Source organism: Temnothorax nylanderi, unplaced genomic scaffold (assembly GCF_030848795.1).
Source record: "Temnothorax nylanderi isolate EJ_2023f unplaced genomic scaffold, tnyl_v1.0 TNYL_tig0029_pilon, whole genome shotgun sequence".
Lineage (NCBI taxonomy): Eukaryota > Metazoa > Arthropoda > Insecta > Hymenoptera > Formicidae > Temnothorax > Temnothorax nylanderi.
In genome coordinates, this window is record NW_027249091.1 from 1068309 (window position 1) to 1085257 (window position 16949).

At 37.9% G+C, this 16949-nt stretch overlaps 1 protein-coding gene across 2 annotated transcripts; it reads right to left on the reverse strand.

Moving 5' to 3' along the window:
• Positions 1-9439: 9439 nt before the first annotated feature.
• Yme1l (ATP-dependent zinc metalloprotease YME1L) lies at positions 9440-15424 on the reverse strand. 2 transcript variants are annotated; one of them, XM_071702304.1, is made up of 14 exons: positions 15077-15424; positions 14461-14604; positions 13898-14311; positions 13566-13788; positions 13387-13481; positions 13022-13265; positions 12778-12910; positions 12345-12582; positions 11900-12142; positions 11509-11655; positions 11063-11224; positions 10716-10836; positions 10392-10460; positions 9440-9688 (listed from the first exon to the last, which is right to left on the reverse strand). In XM_071702304.1, exons 1-13 carry the CDS (start codon positions 15101-15103, stop codon positions 10399-10401), a joined length of 2253 nt encoding a protein of 750 aa, XP_071558405.1. In that variant the 5' UTR covers positions 15104-15424; the 3' UTR covers positions 9440-9688; positions 10392-10398. The 2 variants fall into 2 exon arrangements, with proteins under 2 accessions (XP_071558405.1, XP_071558404.1); XM_071702303.1 differs by having other exon boundaries at positions 10352-10460.
• Positions 15425-16949: the final 1525 nt, after the last annotated feature.

Here is a 16949-nt window from a genome sequence, read left to right on the forward strand (position 1 = left end):
TAAAGAGTAATGTGATTAAAATCACTTCTGTCATTTATCTTGTAGTTTTAAAGAATTCTTTTGACTACACTGGACTGCGATAAAATCAAGAGCTTAACGAAATTGATGATATTTATTGAGACTTAATGTCTTCTTCAATTGTTTGTAATTTGAAAATTATAAATACATCAACATTTTTATTCGGAAAGAATAGAATTAAAAATTGAATCTCGTTAAAATTGACATCGCAAGAGATTGTTATGGACATTTTTACATATCACTTTCCATCAAAACTGGGCAAATATGTAGCTTTACTTTTAGAGTACTGATAGATAATGAAAATAAGATTAAATAAATGATCTGTACATGTAGAAAGACGTAACAAACGTTAACTGTCCCAATAACACGTCCACTTTTACAGATAAAGTTAAATTGATATGATATACCGCTAGTAATCGATATACGTATATATATCTTCATATGTGAAAATATTATTACACGAAGACGCGAATGCGATTTGAAAATACCAAGAGTACCTATGTAAATTTGATTCTAAGGTTAATGTCCTCAAAATTCAGAACGTTCGAATCCAAAGATCCTACATAAGCTTCAGATATTTCCACATTTGAACGTTCCTAAATGAAAATTTCTACAAATTTTAGCGTTTCAAGCGAATTCCACGCGAAATCTAAATTACTCTAGACATTATATCTCGGTAAACTAAACATTGACTACATAAATTAAAAAAAATTGCACGCGCAAAATACTCGTGCAAAAATATTCTAAGATTAACATGCCTGTAATTCCAAATATCGTTACTATTTGATTTGAGCCAATTTACTAAGTGCTACACACGCCGTGCGCCACGCTAATCACATAACGCTAAATTGCAACAACAATCTGCTAATACATCTGCGCACGCGATCGTCTCGCGGAGCCGATCCTGACACGCGTATCGCGTCTCGTGACTCGCGGATCACGGCAGGCGATCCGGCAAAGTTTCGTGTCCGGCCTGACAGTGCGGCTTTGAACATGCGCGCACGTTTCGCGCGTACATGTGTGTCTGTGTGTGTGTGTGTGTGTGCGTGCGTATATGCATGTACGGCACGGTAGTTTCACGTGTAACGGCGGGACGTCGACGTGAAACGAAACGCCGTGAGGCATGAGAACGGAATTCCCAACGGGAACATAAAGCCGCGGACGCCCCTTTTCCGGCGGCGTCTCGACGCCTGCCGACGCTCGCGTATACGTGCCACGTCACGTGGCCGACGCGCGAGATCCGGTCGACAACGCGCTGGGTGACGCGACTCATCGCGACGCATCGCGACGACGCACCGCGCGAGACGAGAGAGTAGTCCTGAGAAAATATAGCGAAACGGCGCTTGATCGCGTCCAACTCAACCACAAACGTGGTTCTGTTCGAATAGGGTTTGAGGTAAGCTTTTAAATGGAAACGAGAGAGTATAGAAAGAGAGAGAGAGAAAGAGAGAGAGAAACAGGTAGATAACCAGCGTACGAGAATAGGAGAATGCTCTTATGGATTTTGAAAGGATAATTGTGTATGCACGCAAGGCGAGAAGTAAAGGAGGCAGTTCGACAGGTGATTATTTCCCATATCAAATATCTTTTATTTTATTTTTTTTTTATCGAATTGATGCAAAAGGTTTGTTTTTTTTATTGGAGTTTATTTATTTTTCTCTGTTTATTGTTTTATTCTGTTTTTTACACTGTAAAACTTTTCATTTACGAATGAGCGTAACATGAGATATCATGCTATTGTTATCATTACATAAATTTTCAACTCATTTAAAAACATCGGAAATGTTCCGTATACAATTATGTGCGATTTTCTTTAACTTTGACTTTTAAGTTCTTGGAATGTCCACCTGACAACTGTGTTTAATTAAGGGGTTCGGACGTAAAATCAGGTAACTGACATTTGCATAAATGTCTGTTACTCGAGTTTACCGGGTTTTACCTCAGAACCCCTCAATTAGTTACTCACTAATGGTTCCCGTCATCTTCGAAATAGTTCCCCATGTAGCAATACACTTAATGAGTTGGTGTTTTCTCCTGAAACAAGTTCGCAGTTATATTTTTTTTTTAGGTTTGTAAACACGAACGTCATATTTCTCAAAAATGCAATTTAACAAGTATTTGAGAAATCCACACACCTTTAAAGCAGATTTTAAGTTTCAACGTAATCGAACGTAATAGAAAATTATATCCGACGAAAGGTGCGATTTTTCCGAGGTAATTTTTTTATTTTGACACAGATTTCTTTTAGTCGGGTTCATATCTGAAAATAGCAGATCGAGTTTTCGAATTTTCACAAATCTGTACGCGAATTCCCCTGGGATTCAGCCGTAGGTACAACCAGGAGTTATCGATTTTACGATCGCGACATTCGACAGCGGAAGAAAACAAAGAAAGTAACGAGGGTGACTTGGGAGAAGGTTGGGCGGCGAGGAGGCGGATGTGTGTACATGTACATACGTGTGTGTATGTGTGTGTAGATGTGTGTACGCGCGGATGAGGGGGATAAAGAAATTGGTGTACAAGGGAACGGCCGTCGAAGTAAGTGGTACGGGCTCCGCAAGCGTAGCCCGTAACTTTGGCCTATCAGGAACATCTGCGAGGAAACTGTGCGCGGAACGAGCCAAAGTTACCTGCAATTGACAAATTTCCGATGGCTACTTCGTGGCTGTCGCCTTCGCGGCAATTAGTCGCGATGGACTTTGGAAACACTCGGCGCGTGACGTCGATCATGACTAATTGCCAGAAACAAGACAATGTGCTTGATAAGTCTCTTTCACTCCATCGCCCTTCGACCTTCTCTCCCCCCCCCCCCGTTTTTTTTCTTTCGTCCGCAAACTTGTTTGAATCGATGAGATCGGAGAAATTATTTTAACCACAGAGAAGAGTCAGAATCGTCGGTTGTTACAACCTGAATCAATTTTCTCGAACGACAACGTCTCACACAACCTTCTTTATAATCAATTATTTGACCGTTCATTTTTTTTTCTTTCTCAACATCGTCCATCTCTATTAACGACAATAACATCGTAAAGGTGTTATTGAGTTATCTACATGTTAATTAATAAAAGAAAAATATTGAAAAGCGCATTTTAACTGGCGTCGTTTCTTCATTAATACCGTAAGGTGCGTCACATTAATATCGATCAGTTTTCTCAAAAGGGACTACGTCACATCAATATCAATTAACGCGGTAAGTAATAGAAGATCGCGTGCTGCGCCAGTCATTTGCTCGTCCTGCCGATATCCTCGCCCTGGTTAGCCTCCTGCTGCGATCATCAAGTCCTATTGGTCGTAAAACGAATGATCGATAACGTCCGCGCCACGCACAAGATAGGCATATTAGTATATGAATCGATAGCCAATAAAAAAAAAGTAGTTTTAATCAAGCGACAAAATTGCAATGGCATCTTCGACTGAAGGACGATTATATTCCATAAATGTTCACACAAGCCTCCTTCCAAGTCATAAAAAGGATATAAAGAGTATAAGAATAGTTTCCTTTCAGTTATACACGTTCTTAAATTTATATGACGTCGTTTTAGATTCGTCCTTAGACATCCCAAAATGATTATTTTAACGCGTTATATTTCAGTGACGAATTCTCTTTTGAGAAAAAGTTTTCTTCTTCAACAAAGATATAATTTTTCTATGAAAGACGAATGGCAAACCCGTGTTCTTCGATTAATTTTATTTACGGGCTTCAATAAAAATTTTATTTGAGGCTTCGCGTTGTAGAGATATGTAATATCGAAAATTGAGAAGTTTACCCGAGGAAAAATTGACTCCATAGATAAAAATCTCACGCGAAACACCTGTGCCATTTATTTCTTTTTTCGAGCTGAAGGTTTCTCTCTTATTGTTTTAAAATGACGGATATAAGAATTGAAAGGAGGAACGGGCATATACGTCTCGTTAAAACGGCGTTATCAGACTTCCAGATGCGGTCGAGGAAAGTGCATATTAGTGCGTTTCGGGAACAAGGGACGTCGGAAGAAGGCTGAGAAAGAGGCGGGGGAGGGGAAATGGGGTGAGAAGGGGTGGCCGGGGGGAGATCGCGCGAGCCATTTATCAAAAACACGTAACACCTATGCAAGAAAAATCGACGATGTTTTAGTCGGCGTGCTTATGACGCGGGAGATGGATGTACGAACCGAAACCTTGTACATTCTAAGGGGCGGCAAGAACATTATGTATTATACGCTCCTACGCCGTGCTTCCCTTGCTCTCTCTCTCTCTCTTACACTCCTACCTCTCCATCCGCGAAGTCCTTCGTGACGGAAGGGCGGCGCGTACCACCAACCGCCGCTTCTTTTGCTTGAATTCTCGAGAAAAAAGTGCGTAACTTCATGCAGGCTGCAAAAAGGGGATGTAATATTAGTGTGCAAGGGGCTAAAGATGTCTATACGCGAGCAGCAAGGGAATAAAATTATCAGGCAGTTTATTCCGGCGTATTTCATACCCTTCTAAATCGGGAGAAGCTTTGTAAATTATAGAGCGAAGTCAGCGAAGTGACATCCAATTCTGAAATCTTTAAAATACGGTCACACCTACGGCGCACGTCTCGTAAAAATTGTAATGATAATAGATTTTTATTTCCTTCCATATGTAGATTCTGCGAATGTCATTCAAAGATTGTCATCCTTTTAATAGAAACGATAAAAGTTCAGCGGGTGTTAAATAAGTAAGTTGGTTTTGTCTCGACCTGACCTGTCCTTTCAGCTTGACATTTGCGGGAAAATGTTATTTGCGATCAGTGATCGTGTCTTAAATACGGCGCAACCTCAAATACGCGATAATGAACTAAATAATAATTAGCTTAATTGTTTAAAAAATCTTAAGATACGGATAATGCACTTAAATCTAATAATATAAGCGTCATAATCATTTATCAAGTCTGGCATAATTATTTCGCGAAAGTATTTTAAAATGTCAAGTTATATGTTCGTATAGACATATCATTAATCGGCGAGCAATTAACTTGAGAAAAAAGTTAAGGGTGGATGCACGTTGGCTTGAACGAGCTGAATCGGATACGGCGGATGCTGCATAATAAAATGCGGCCACGTACTGATGGATCGCGATACCGGCGCATTAGTAGCCAGCAGTAAAGCTTAATGTTGATTGCGCAGAGTTTCGGGCAAGCCCGTAAAAATTCTGATTAACCCGCCAGACGTGACGGCATGTACCGTTCGAAGTATACTCCGCGTGTAATAAAAATACACGAAAAAAAAAGATAAATAAAAACCAGGGAAAAACAGAAAAGCAGCATATGAGGGTATGAAGGAGGATCGGTCGGGAAAGTATATGCGTGCAATTGTGAAGAAGGGACATCGAGTTACTTCATATGCGCGGTATATCGCGTGCGACAAAACGATTTGCGGGTGAAGATCTTGCGACGATGTTGGATTCAATAAAGGAACGTATTCGAAAAATGCAGTTGCGCGTTTAAAGTACTCTTTCAGTTCCTAAGGAAGACTGTGGTTCTTGAAGGTGTTACAATGCGAACTCCGTTCGGATATAATCGATTGATGAATATAAAGTCTAACAATAAGCTCAATCTATATAATACGCGAAGTCCAGAAATTCAAGATTAAAAATACCATAATGGGAAAAGTTTGTGGAAAACTAAATAATGCAAATAGTGTTTCTATCTAGACTAGCAAGTTTGTAGATGGGTTTAAGATTTAGCCAACCGTAGCGTATATTTAAGTAATCATCTCTTTCTCTCTTTCTCTCTATAGATATATTTACTGTGAAAATATTATAAAAATTAAAAACAAACTCCAGCTCTAGAGGAAAAATTGACTCGGAACTGACCAAAGAATTGCGATTAAAAAAAGAAAACGGCTGTTCTAGAAATATGATTTGTTAAACATACATAAAATAGTTAAACTTTTATAAATGAGACAAGATATATATTTATAATCCTTAATATCAAGAATATGATTATAAACGGTGATCTAGGGCGATATTTTATTGGTGCAGAACGAGTGTCGCCGTAGCGGCGCAGTATTGCTCGGATGTACGTAAAATTCGAGGGGAAAAAACCAGTCGAGTCGGGTCGTGCCGGATCGAGCATCCAGCATCCAGCATCCCGACATCTCGTGAGATCAGAACTTAAGGCAATTGCGCCTCGGCGCACTGATACAACAAAGGGCACCGTCTAACGCGGTTATACCTCGTAAGCGAAACTCTATTGCTATATCCCATCCTATATTGGCCGTCTCAGAGAGCCCACCTTCATCCATCCTCCGTCTTCTTCCCTCACCTCCGCCGTCCAACCTCCTTCAACCCTTATCGGTCTATTACTTCCTCTCTCTTTCCGCCGCTCCGTCTCTATCAATACCGACCTAATCTACTTTGCCGGCAAATAGTGTTCGCCTTCCCCAGACAATGTAACCCCCTAGAAACCACCCTCTTTCCTCCCCATCCCCGCACTTGTATCTGCTCGCTATAAGTCCGTGCTTCGTGGCCCCTCACCCCCCTCTCGATTTATCCGCAGAAAACGCGATCATCGCGCGCGTCCGCCCAAATTAATTTGGATTGTTTAGAGATTGTTTTGGGGGCGCGAGTAATTTTCTACGACGCCGGAAGTGAGAGGGAGATAATCCCAAGTGCGATAAGCCGGAACGGAGTAATGAATTGATCGTTCGCTTACTCACCATAATTCCTATATAAGCGATTATTGTTTACCGAATTTAAAATTGAGGAAATTATCATAATTTGACGGAGATATAAATTTAAGAGAAAATATATTAAAAATCTAATTTACGCCCTCCCGAAAGTCTGATTAATGATATCCAGTCGGAAGACGGTGACAAAATCGAGGGAGAGATTCATCTCTGGTATAATTTTTTATGAACTACGCTTCATGTACCATAATAATTAAAAATGTTATAAAAGATCGCAAATGATTGGAAAGATACACGTCGTAAATTGCAATAGCAAGCTACATTAATTCAGATATCGAATCTTTATCATCGATCTTGAGAAGTAAATAACGATATGCGTCAATAAAACAGAAATAAATAGATAAGACAATTTTTTCCGATCATCAGCGTAATATTAATTTGCGAATCGGTTGTTATTTATAATAATATAATAATTTAATAATTTTATGCTATTAAAAAGCACATTTTATAATCTCTTCCTCTTCCTTTCTATTATCGACAAAAATGTATTGCAAAGAATATCATCTAGTTTTGTGGAGTTGTTTTGATTAAACCGAGTCGTTCCGTTGTTACGCCATCCAAGAACGCGTGGGCATCATACGTGCGCCCAGTCGTGCAATTTTGTCGCTTATTCATTACTCTGTTCATTTATTTAATGAAAGTGTTAAATGATCTTACATAATATAGAAATAGAGAGAGAGAGAGAGAGAGAGAGAGAGAGAAGAGAGAGAGGAGAGAGAGAGAGAGAGAGAGAGAGAGAGAGAGAGAGAGAGAGAGAGAGAGAGAGAGAGAGAGAGAGAGAGAGAGAGAGAGAGAGAGAGAGAGAGAGAGAGAGAGAGAGAGAGAGAGAGAGAAGCGGGTGGCTGGTAATGCCGCGGGTTTCCGTCACGGGCGAACAAACAGTGCCCGCCGACTCAGCCAGCCCGTTGTTTTACGTGCCATCGGCGATTCCGCGGTTGAAACGCACCGGTCCCTGTTCCGCACAGGCCGCGTCGCGTCGCGTCGCCTCGCGTCCTGGCAAACGAGCCCGCCCGGCTCGCTCGCTCGTATTGCTTGTAATTTAGTAATGAATACGTACGTACCGCGCGCACACGTGAAGTGTGCGGGGCCGCTGATATGTAGACGCGTAACATCTGGCGGCCTATGAAATGCAGGCACGGCTGAACGAACGGCCTGCAGCTGAACGTTACGACCGACGAGAGTTATGAGCCCCGACTCAATCTCCGGTCCAGGTCCGATATAATTGCGATACTAAAGCTCCGGCACAAGCTCCGGTAAAGCGCGTAAATCGCGCGTTTTTCCCCCCGCCACGATGTGCGGTCACATCATCGACATCGATGATGATAATGATGGAGCTTTGTGTCAATTGAAATTTTTCACGAAAGAGCAGGAAGCATATAGGAAACCGTTTCTCTCAGTTATATTTATATATTAAGAACATTATCGTGACACCAAAGGGTGGAAAATTGCGCTTTGCTATACAAAATTGAAGGATGATATAAAGTTCTCATTATTAAGTCTAAGAATAACTCGTAATGAGGGCTTTACAAAACGTTATTAATAGCTTGCGATTATTAAATCGATTATTATAAGCGTAAAGCTGTTATTTGTCAAGCAAAAATTACAAATTACATTGACTCTTGTTTGAAAAATGTTTGAAAAATGAAACGATGATCCTTCACTCAAACTACACCGCGTTTAATCTCCTTCTCTCCCTTCATGGAATTAGCATTTATTAACCGAATTCAGTGTTTGTATTCTTGACGCACACGTGATCCTTTTTTAGATACATCGCACCGGAATTTCAGCAACTTGCTTTGTTTTGTCTGTGACAAAGTTCAATATATCATCATTGTGTTATTGCGTGTAATTTGCAATGCAAACTCGCTCTAGCATACTAATCACGTTTAAATTGTTCTTTCCTTGGCCGTGCCGCTCATACATATGAATATAATCGAAAAAAAAACTCAGTTAAATACGTTATAAATAACCGTTTGTCATACCAATTCGTGATCGCTTGTAGGATCGCTATCGACATACGTTATGCCCGTATCAGACTACGGATTGGGATTGAGATTGGATTGAAATTTGACCAATCAGAGCAAAGTTTACTAAACTTGAGATCAGTTTTCTCTGTTCTGATTGATTAAATTTCAATCCAATCTCAATCCCAATCCGTAGTCTGATACGGGCTTTAGGATGCATGGAAAAATGTAGTCGTAGGATGGCGCAAATGCAGCAACATACGTATTACCGTGCTGTGAGTAAATCCAAACATCGTGAACAAGCACACAAATATATCGCGATCATTACGTTACCTTAATTGAGGTATTGCAACGATCGCTTGACACTCCATTTTGTACTCCCCGCGGATGCGCGGTTATTCCACCGTTGCACCGCATTTGTAAAATAAATATAAACATTATATACTATGGAAATCAACTTCATTAAAAATCATCAAACTGTGATAGAATATTTACACAAGCATATATAGCTCACATATATAATTCATCGACATAGGATCGAACGTACCGGGAAAAGAATTTTCGAAAAACATTTCCAGATTGTACCATTTATGTTCAGTAGAAAACAATTGATAGATTCCACTAAGCTCGTTTTCTCTTGTATTATGCATATTTTGCAATTTTTTAATAGATACAAATTATCCATAGAAAGATGTATATATAAAAAAAAAAATGATAATTATGGATATTGAAGGGTAATAAGAGACGAAATAATACGCACAAAAGTCTTGAGATATATGTATATGTATATACATAATTCAATATAATTTATATCTATGACCATTTAATGGTAAATCAAAGTTTATTATATTTATGATATACTTTTATACTCGCCAAACACCTTGCGATTCTTCGATTGCGGATCTCAAGCGCAAAGGGAAGATGAAATTGTCGATAATCTCGATGATTTCCATTTTTTTAAGAAAAAAATGGATTGCCCAAATTTTTATTAAACAAACGCAGACCAGGAAGAAACTGCAAAAAACACAGAAAACGCGATTTGTCTAATAAATTTTTTCAATGACTGCTTCCATTATTTATTCAAAAATCACAATCCAGAATCTACTTAAATTTTCAGGCAAATCATTACAAAGTACGCATTTAATCAATAATAAAAATAGATGCTGTCAAAAAATTGTTGTTATTGCTAAAAGAATACTTGTCGATTTAAAATAAAAGTACATAATTGCTAATAATAGTAATATATTTTTACAATTTATATTTTAGGTACATATAGAATAGTTAAGCATTTTACTTTTGAATAAATTATTTGCTTGAAATTTTTAACGACCGAAGAAAACAAATATAGAGAGAAAATATATAATACATATTATCGTTTGATATGTAGTAATTAAATTTCAACAAATGTTTCAAAAATAATATCTCTTTCTAAGCATGATATTGTATAATAACACCAGCGTCTATTTTTAAACGTTTGAAATAGCGAATAAGAATTTTGTATTTTTAAATATCTAAAAAAACAACGGTCGTCTAAAATAAGATTAAAAAAAGAAAAACTAGCACGATTCACACTTCGTATAGATTTTAAATCTTTTATGAACTAGACTTTTCGTACAAGTCTATAAAAATTATTATCTAAAGTAGCATATCCATGGAAATTTTATATAATTATTATACCTGATTCCTATCTTTTCAATAAATGTTCTCAAATAATTACACTTAGATTAAGATCGTTTCGTCGGTCTCTTTGAATCTGCAGACGGTTCTCGTTTACTAAGTCCCGTGTCTGAAACAATAATGTCAAATACAACATACTTTTTCATATAAATAGTTAATATCCTAGTATTCTAAAATTTTCTTGGAAATTTATTATTTTATATAGATATGATATATAAAATTGTATCTATATATAAACCCTTATAAATATATGTGTCAACTGTCATTATATCGTCAACATACTCATTTTTATATAAGAAATCACTATTTTATATATCAAATTTTATATATCAAATTATTCTTGTTCTGTATATAATCTATTTACCATTTGCTATGGCAGCTACATCATCCGCATCCAATGTCTCATACTGCAATAAAGCTTCTGCTAGCAGTTTGTGTTCTTTCATGTGCGTTTTTAAAATTGCTTTTGCACGTTCATATGATTCCTGTAAAACGAATATAAAAAAGACGATTTAGTTGATTATAAAAAGGAGAGTTATAATTAATATAAAACAAGACGGTTTAGTTGATTATGAAAAGGAGAGTTATAATTTCTTTATAATTAATAATTCTGTTTTACTAAAATGATTAACAAAATTGTATCGTATTGAAAAAAAAGAAAAAATCTTTTCTCATTAGCTCGCATTTTTAATACAAGAACGTTAAATTTACCTGTAAAAGCCGCTTTATTTCATTGTCGATGAGCTCGGCCGTGCTTGGCGCGTACGTGATGCTGTTACCGAAAAGCTTCTTATTCTCCACTATTGACCTGAAGCCCACCTTCTCCGACATTCCGAAAATCTTTACCATCATCTCCGCTTTCTTTGTCGCCTCCTGCAAAGAGAAAACGAAATACGTATCTCCACATTTATCTTAATTTATATTCCTAAAATTTTCTTGGACAAACAAATAAAATAATTTTTATCAAACTGGACAATATAATAGCATATAAAAATTAAAAATTAATAAACCATAAATTTTATAAATATAATTTTTTTTCTTTTTTAATACGATACATTTTGAAAGTCTGGTAAGGCTTCACAAATCATAAATAATAATATTTAAACTGAGATTGTGCTATAAAATAAAATTCGAAATATCGCAAATTATAATCATACCTCTAAGTCGGAAGCAGCTCCTGTCGTCACTTTTTCTGGCCCAAATACTAATTCTTCTGCAGCTCTGCCACCCATGATAGCATCCATATCGGCTAACAGTTGTGACTTTGTGACGTGATAAACATCCTTCTCATGCATATAGGAAGTCTAAGAAAAAAATTATATAATTTATAGATTAAAAAATACAAAATCGCGCGAGCATAATTTATAAAAATATCTAAACTCAATTACGTATATAAAATTATAAATAATTTCAATAGTCATAAATTATCGTATATAAACACAAATTATATATAAAAAAGATTTTTAGGAGACGAAATTAAAAAAAAATGATTAATTAGTCGGGATATTTTATGAGATAATCAAACTAAAAGATAAGTTAATTATATACATGGCCTAACGATGCTCCCCGTGGCACAATGGTGACTTTATGAAGTGGCGTAGCATCTTTAGTGTAAAATGCTACTAGAGCATGCCCTGCTTCGTGGTATGCTGTGAGACGATTGACTTCTTCATCGTGTAACTTTAGCTTGCCCTCTGGACCCATCAATACTTTATCCCTAGCATACTCTAAGTGCTTCATAGTGACGTAGTCTGCTTCATCAATTGCTGCACGCAATGCAGCTTGGTTTACCTGTAATATTATAACAAAAAACTCAATTTATCATACATATTTGTTTCCAAAATCAAATGAATAAAGAAATTTAAATTTTAATAGCCCACTTTAAAAGTACTAAACTATGTTATGTTAAAAAAAAATGAATCGCAAACTAATCGAAGATTTCGTAATTCAAGGTAACACGACATAACTAAAGCTACATAATAATCTTTCTTACCATGTTTTCGAGATCGGCTCCAGTGAATCCTGTAGTACAGCGTGCTAAATAAGCTGTATCTACTTCATGTGTTAATATTTTAGCTAAGTAGAGGTCTAATATCTCTTTACGGCCCAAATAGTCAGGCTTATTAACGTAAATCTCAACATCGAAACGGCCAGGACGCATTAGCGCTTTGTCAAGATCTTTGCGTCTATTTGTGGCACCAAGAACTATTACGCCTTCATTCTGACGAAAGCTTAAAAACAAAATTTTAAATAAATCACAAATTTTTAATAATACAGAATATTTTAAATTATTTTATATTATTTTAAAAATTTATTTTAAAAAAATTAACAACTCGTGAAGCATTTTATATCTGTAGCAGTATACTTCTCAAAAGATACGTAATAGAATAGAATTGAAAATATATTGCATAAACTCGTAAACTCACCCATCCATTTCAGAAAGTAATTGATTAATTGTCTGATTCGCATAAGGATGGAGAACTGAGTTCGTCCTTTTTGCTCCCACGGAATCTATTTCATCAATAAACACTACGCACGGTGCCTTTTCTTTCGCCGCTCCTGCAAAGTTACATAGAAGGTATTGATGTACTTTGCACGATATTGACAATTTACTAGTTAATTCTACTTTATTCGCAAAATTTGTCTTCTTGCCTATTGGATTTTACTCACTGAACAACTCTCTGACACGTCGGGCGCCTTGGCCAACAAGGACCTCATCAAATTCAGGGCCTGCCACATGGAAGAATGGTACACCGGCTTCTCCAGCGACTGCACGCGCTAACAATGTTTTTCCTGTTCCTGGCGGGCCGACCAACAATACTCCCTTCGGCAACTTTCCGCCGAGGGCGGAAAATTTTTCAGGGTTCTTTAAGAATTCTACTACATTCAAAAGCTCTTGCTTTGCCTCATCTGCCTGTAATTTTTACAAATGTTTAGAGTACTTAAATTTGCATAAATTAGTTGTTAGTTAAACTTTGATAAAATTAATTCAACAATACATTAATTAGACCTTTTGGAGAACATTTATTACCTACCCCTTTAACATCATTGAAAGTGACCTGGATGTCTTCAGGATCAATTTCAATCCTATGAGTCATAGGAAGCTTGAATACCCCTGATTGATAGCTAACTGCACATTATAAATAATTCAGTAAACACAGGAACTTTCAATGCAATAAAAGCAGCATTTTCATATCAATTTTGATATACGTACAATAAAGCACAATTATAAGACCAAGAGCAGAGAGACTAAACACAGTTTGTATGATTTTCAGCCACGAATTGGCATGGCCTCGCGTCTGGCGTTGTAATCCAGATTCGTATCCCTCCACGAAAGCAATTTTTATTCTCTTCTGTTCATCCGTTGTTGCATCAGTATTGTTAAAGATTTGTTTTAGTTTCTCATAATCCGAGCCCTTCAACTCGGATACCAAACCCTGCAATAATAAAATAAAATCAATTAGAACGTTTCATTTGTTAAACAATATGCTTTTTTAATCATGTTTTAATAAGTCAGATCATTTGAGTAAAATATAAATGTCGTACCATTTGTGTATTAGAAGACAGGCCAAGCCATTTCTTTATTCTGTTCATGAACGGTGGGTTTTGCTCCAGTTCCATTTTTATATTACGTTGGGACTTGAATGTACGAATCGGTATATGACTGTGTAGCTTCTTGCCGTACCATGTATGCAGCAGTCTGTTTTGTTGTCTTGACGATAGATGAACGACAGGTAGAATAATGGGCTCTGTGAACGAGGAGCATGGAAAGTCTCGTCTGTTCTCAGCAAAACTTAGGCCGGATAAGTAAGACACTTTCCACTTATTCTCTTCCAAAGGTCTTCTAAATATACTGACAGCTACGTTATCCAGCATTAAGCACACCTTACTGTCCTTCATTCGTAATACATTTGAAGTGCTTAAATTTATCTCTGGTAGCTCGGTACAATGTTTCGCTGCCTAAAATAAACCAAAAGTTCTGCTTACACCCACAATTTCGCTATCGACAAGACAAGCGCGAAACAAACTAGTTGAAAAAGTCAATCTTTATATTACGTCATTTATTCTTTAATGTATAAATTAGCTATACTTAAAAAAAATAGAAATACCTCCTTAAGACTGTCAGGACAAATTGCTGTCTCCTCCGCGTTCTTTTTCTTTTGTAAGGATTCATCCTGTTTCTTAACTTGAACCGAATATGAAGTTGTCCTAGGATTCGCTATAAACGCCAGCTGCGTCAGATGGTACAAGACCTAATTCAAAGAATATCCAAATTCATCAGGACACGATTCATCTTAAATTCAGTAAAAGGAAGAAATAAAAAAAAATTTGATTCTTCAGCTACTACTAAAAATTTTAAGCAAATCATCGATTTTGAAGCTTTTTATCGTGTCGAAAGCGCTTATTATCTATTATTGTAGACATTCTAAATCTAATATATCGTAGAAATAATAAATCTGACAGTATATCGTAATTGCAGCGCGTTATCTATCGGAATCTATCCCATGCATTTATAACCTCAAAAAAGCAATTTCATCATGCAGATGAAGAGATCAAGTACACAAAAATATACATGCTTAAATATATATTTAACAAAAGCTAAAATGCTCTTGTACTTATTCAATCAAGGACAGTAAATGATATGTATATGCAAGAGATATGCGAGATACGCTGTCAGAAACATGACGCAATTGGACACAATTGTAGGACGTCAGGAGCGCAAACCTGATTGTGAGACTGAAGAGAGATCATGATCGTGAGTCTCGGAACGAGAGAATCTCGTGCTGAATCGTGCGAAATTTGCGTGGGGAGACCACAGATGATTTCGGGGTCGAAAGAACGATCGCGCGAAACCGATGGATCGCGACCGTAGAACCCGATCGAGCGCGTGCCGATCGTCCGCGAAATCTGTTGGACGGCCGCGGTGCTCCTCGTAGGTGTAGTCACGTGACCGGTCACTTGGCAATTTGTTGCAACATTGAACGCGATTTTTTTTTAAATATACGAGAACCAAGCGTGTTTTGAACGCGGAGCGAATTGATGGTTAGCCGTCAAAGGCATGAACTAGTAATTTATCAGGTTCGTCGATGATTCATAAGGGTGCATCCCGATGGAGAAGGAATAGCGGAACGTACGGAACAGTAATGCTGGGTCTACAATGCGAGTCGCAAAGTCGTGAGTCGCAAGAATTGACCAATCACAGTCGATTATTCTCCTCAAATTCGACTGTGATTGGTCAATTCTTGCGACTCACGACTTTGCGACACGCATTGTAGACCTAGCATAAAGCCTTATCTACAATAGACGCACAGGCCGCGTCGCACGTCGCAATCGCAAGAATTGACCAATCACAGTTCACTATTCTTCGACCGCAAGGAGAACAATAGACTGTGATTGGTTAATTCTTGCGACTGCGACTTGCGACGCGGCCTGTGCGTCTATTGTAGATGAGGCTTAAGGCTGAAGTCACATGGCATGTATTTTCCGCGTAACGTGTAACCACGTAACCAATTAGAAGCGTTTCGCATTTTCGATTAAGCATATTCGCGCTTCTGATTGGTTACGCGATACGCGTTACGCGGAAAATATCAGTCCATGTGACCGCAGCCTAAGCACAGATTAGATCTGTGGCCTAAGGGCTCAGTCACAATGAGAAAAATAAGGAATAAGATAAAGGAATAAGGAATAAGGGAATGTCGCATCTCACTTTAGGGCCAATTTCACCAACCACGGTTAGCTTAACCGACGGTTAAAGTTAGCAGGATTGACCAATAGAAAGCAGGGTGGATTCATTTCTATTGGTCAATCCTGCTAACTTTAACCGTCGGTTAAGCTAACCGTGGTTGGTGAAATTGCCCCTTAATGTACGTGTACTGAAGTGCCTTATTCCTAAAGCCCCTTGCACAATGCCAGGCAACAGGCAATAGGAACAGGAAATAACCAAAAAATTTTTAATTACAACCTAAAAAATTCGAATACTATGATTGGTTGGCAACAGGCAATAGGCACAGAATTTTCAACGTGACGGAAACTCTGTGTCTATTGCTTGTGTCACTGTTTATTCTGCATTTATACATGATTTCTGATTTCTATTCCCTGTTCCTATTGCCTGTTGCCTGGCATTGTGCAAGGGGCTTTATTCCTTTATCTTATTCCTTATTCCACTCATTGTGACTGAGCCCTAATGCTGGGTCTACAATGCGAGTCGCAAAGTCGTGAGTCGCAAGAATTGACCAATCACAGTCGAATTTGAGGAGAATAATCGACTGTGATTGGTCAATTCTTGCGACTCACGACTTTGCGACTCGCATTGTAGACCCAGCATAAGAGATATAAGAATAGAGTGCGCAAGCGAGCTGAAAAAGCGATAGAGGATAGAGGAATAGAAAGAGAACGCTACATGTGGGTCCCTTCTGTCTTTGTCTCGCATGCGCGCATAGCCAAAGGCTAAAGGTGCGATTTCACGATGACGCTCGACGCTGGATTCGAGACGCCGAAATTTTGAAGCTGTTTTCCTTTTCATGAATTTCAATTGACGCCGGCGTCAATTGTGGTCATGCAACCTTCTTGCCGCTGAAAATGAGCGTCGAGCGTCAGC

What these genes read in the sequence shown, in the direction of transcription:
- Yme1l (XM_071702304.1), bottom strand. Translation starts at nt 15,103, where the DNA reads ATGATCTCTCTTCAGTCTCACAATCAG. An exon ending in CTCTTCAGTCTCACAATCAG is followed by an intron (nt 14,605 to 15,076) that starts GTTTGCGCTCCT and finishes TCTTTGAATTAG; the next exon opens with GTCTTGTACCATCTGACGCA. An exon ending in GGGGAGCATCGTTAGGCCAT is followed by an intron (nt 11,656 to 11,899) that starts GTATATAATTAA and finishes TTTTTTTCTTAG; the next exon opens with ACTTCCTATATGCATGAGAA.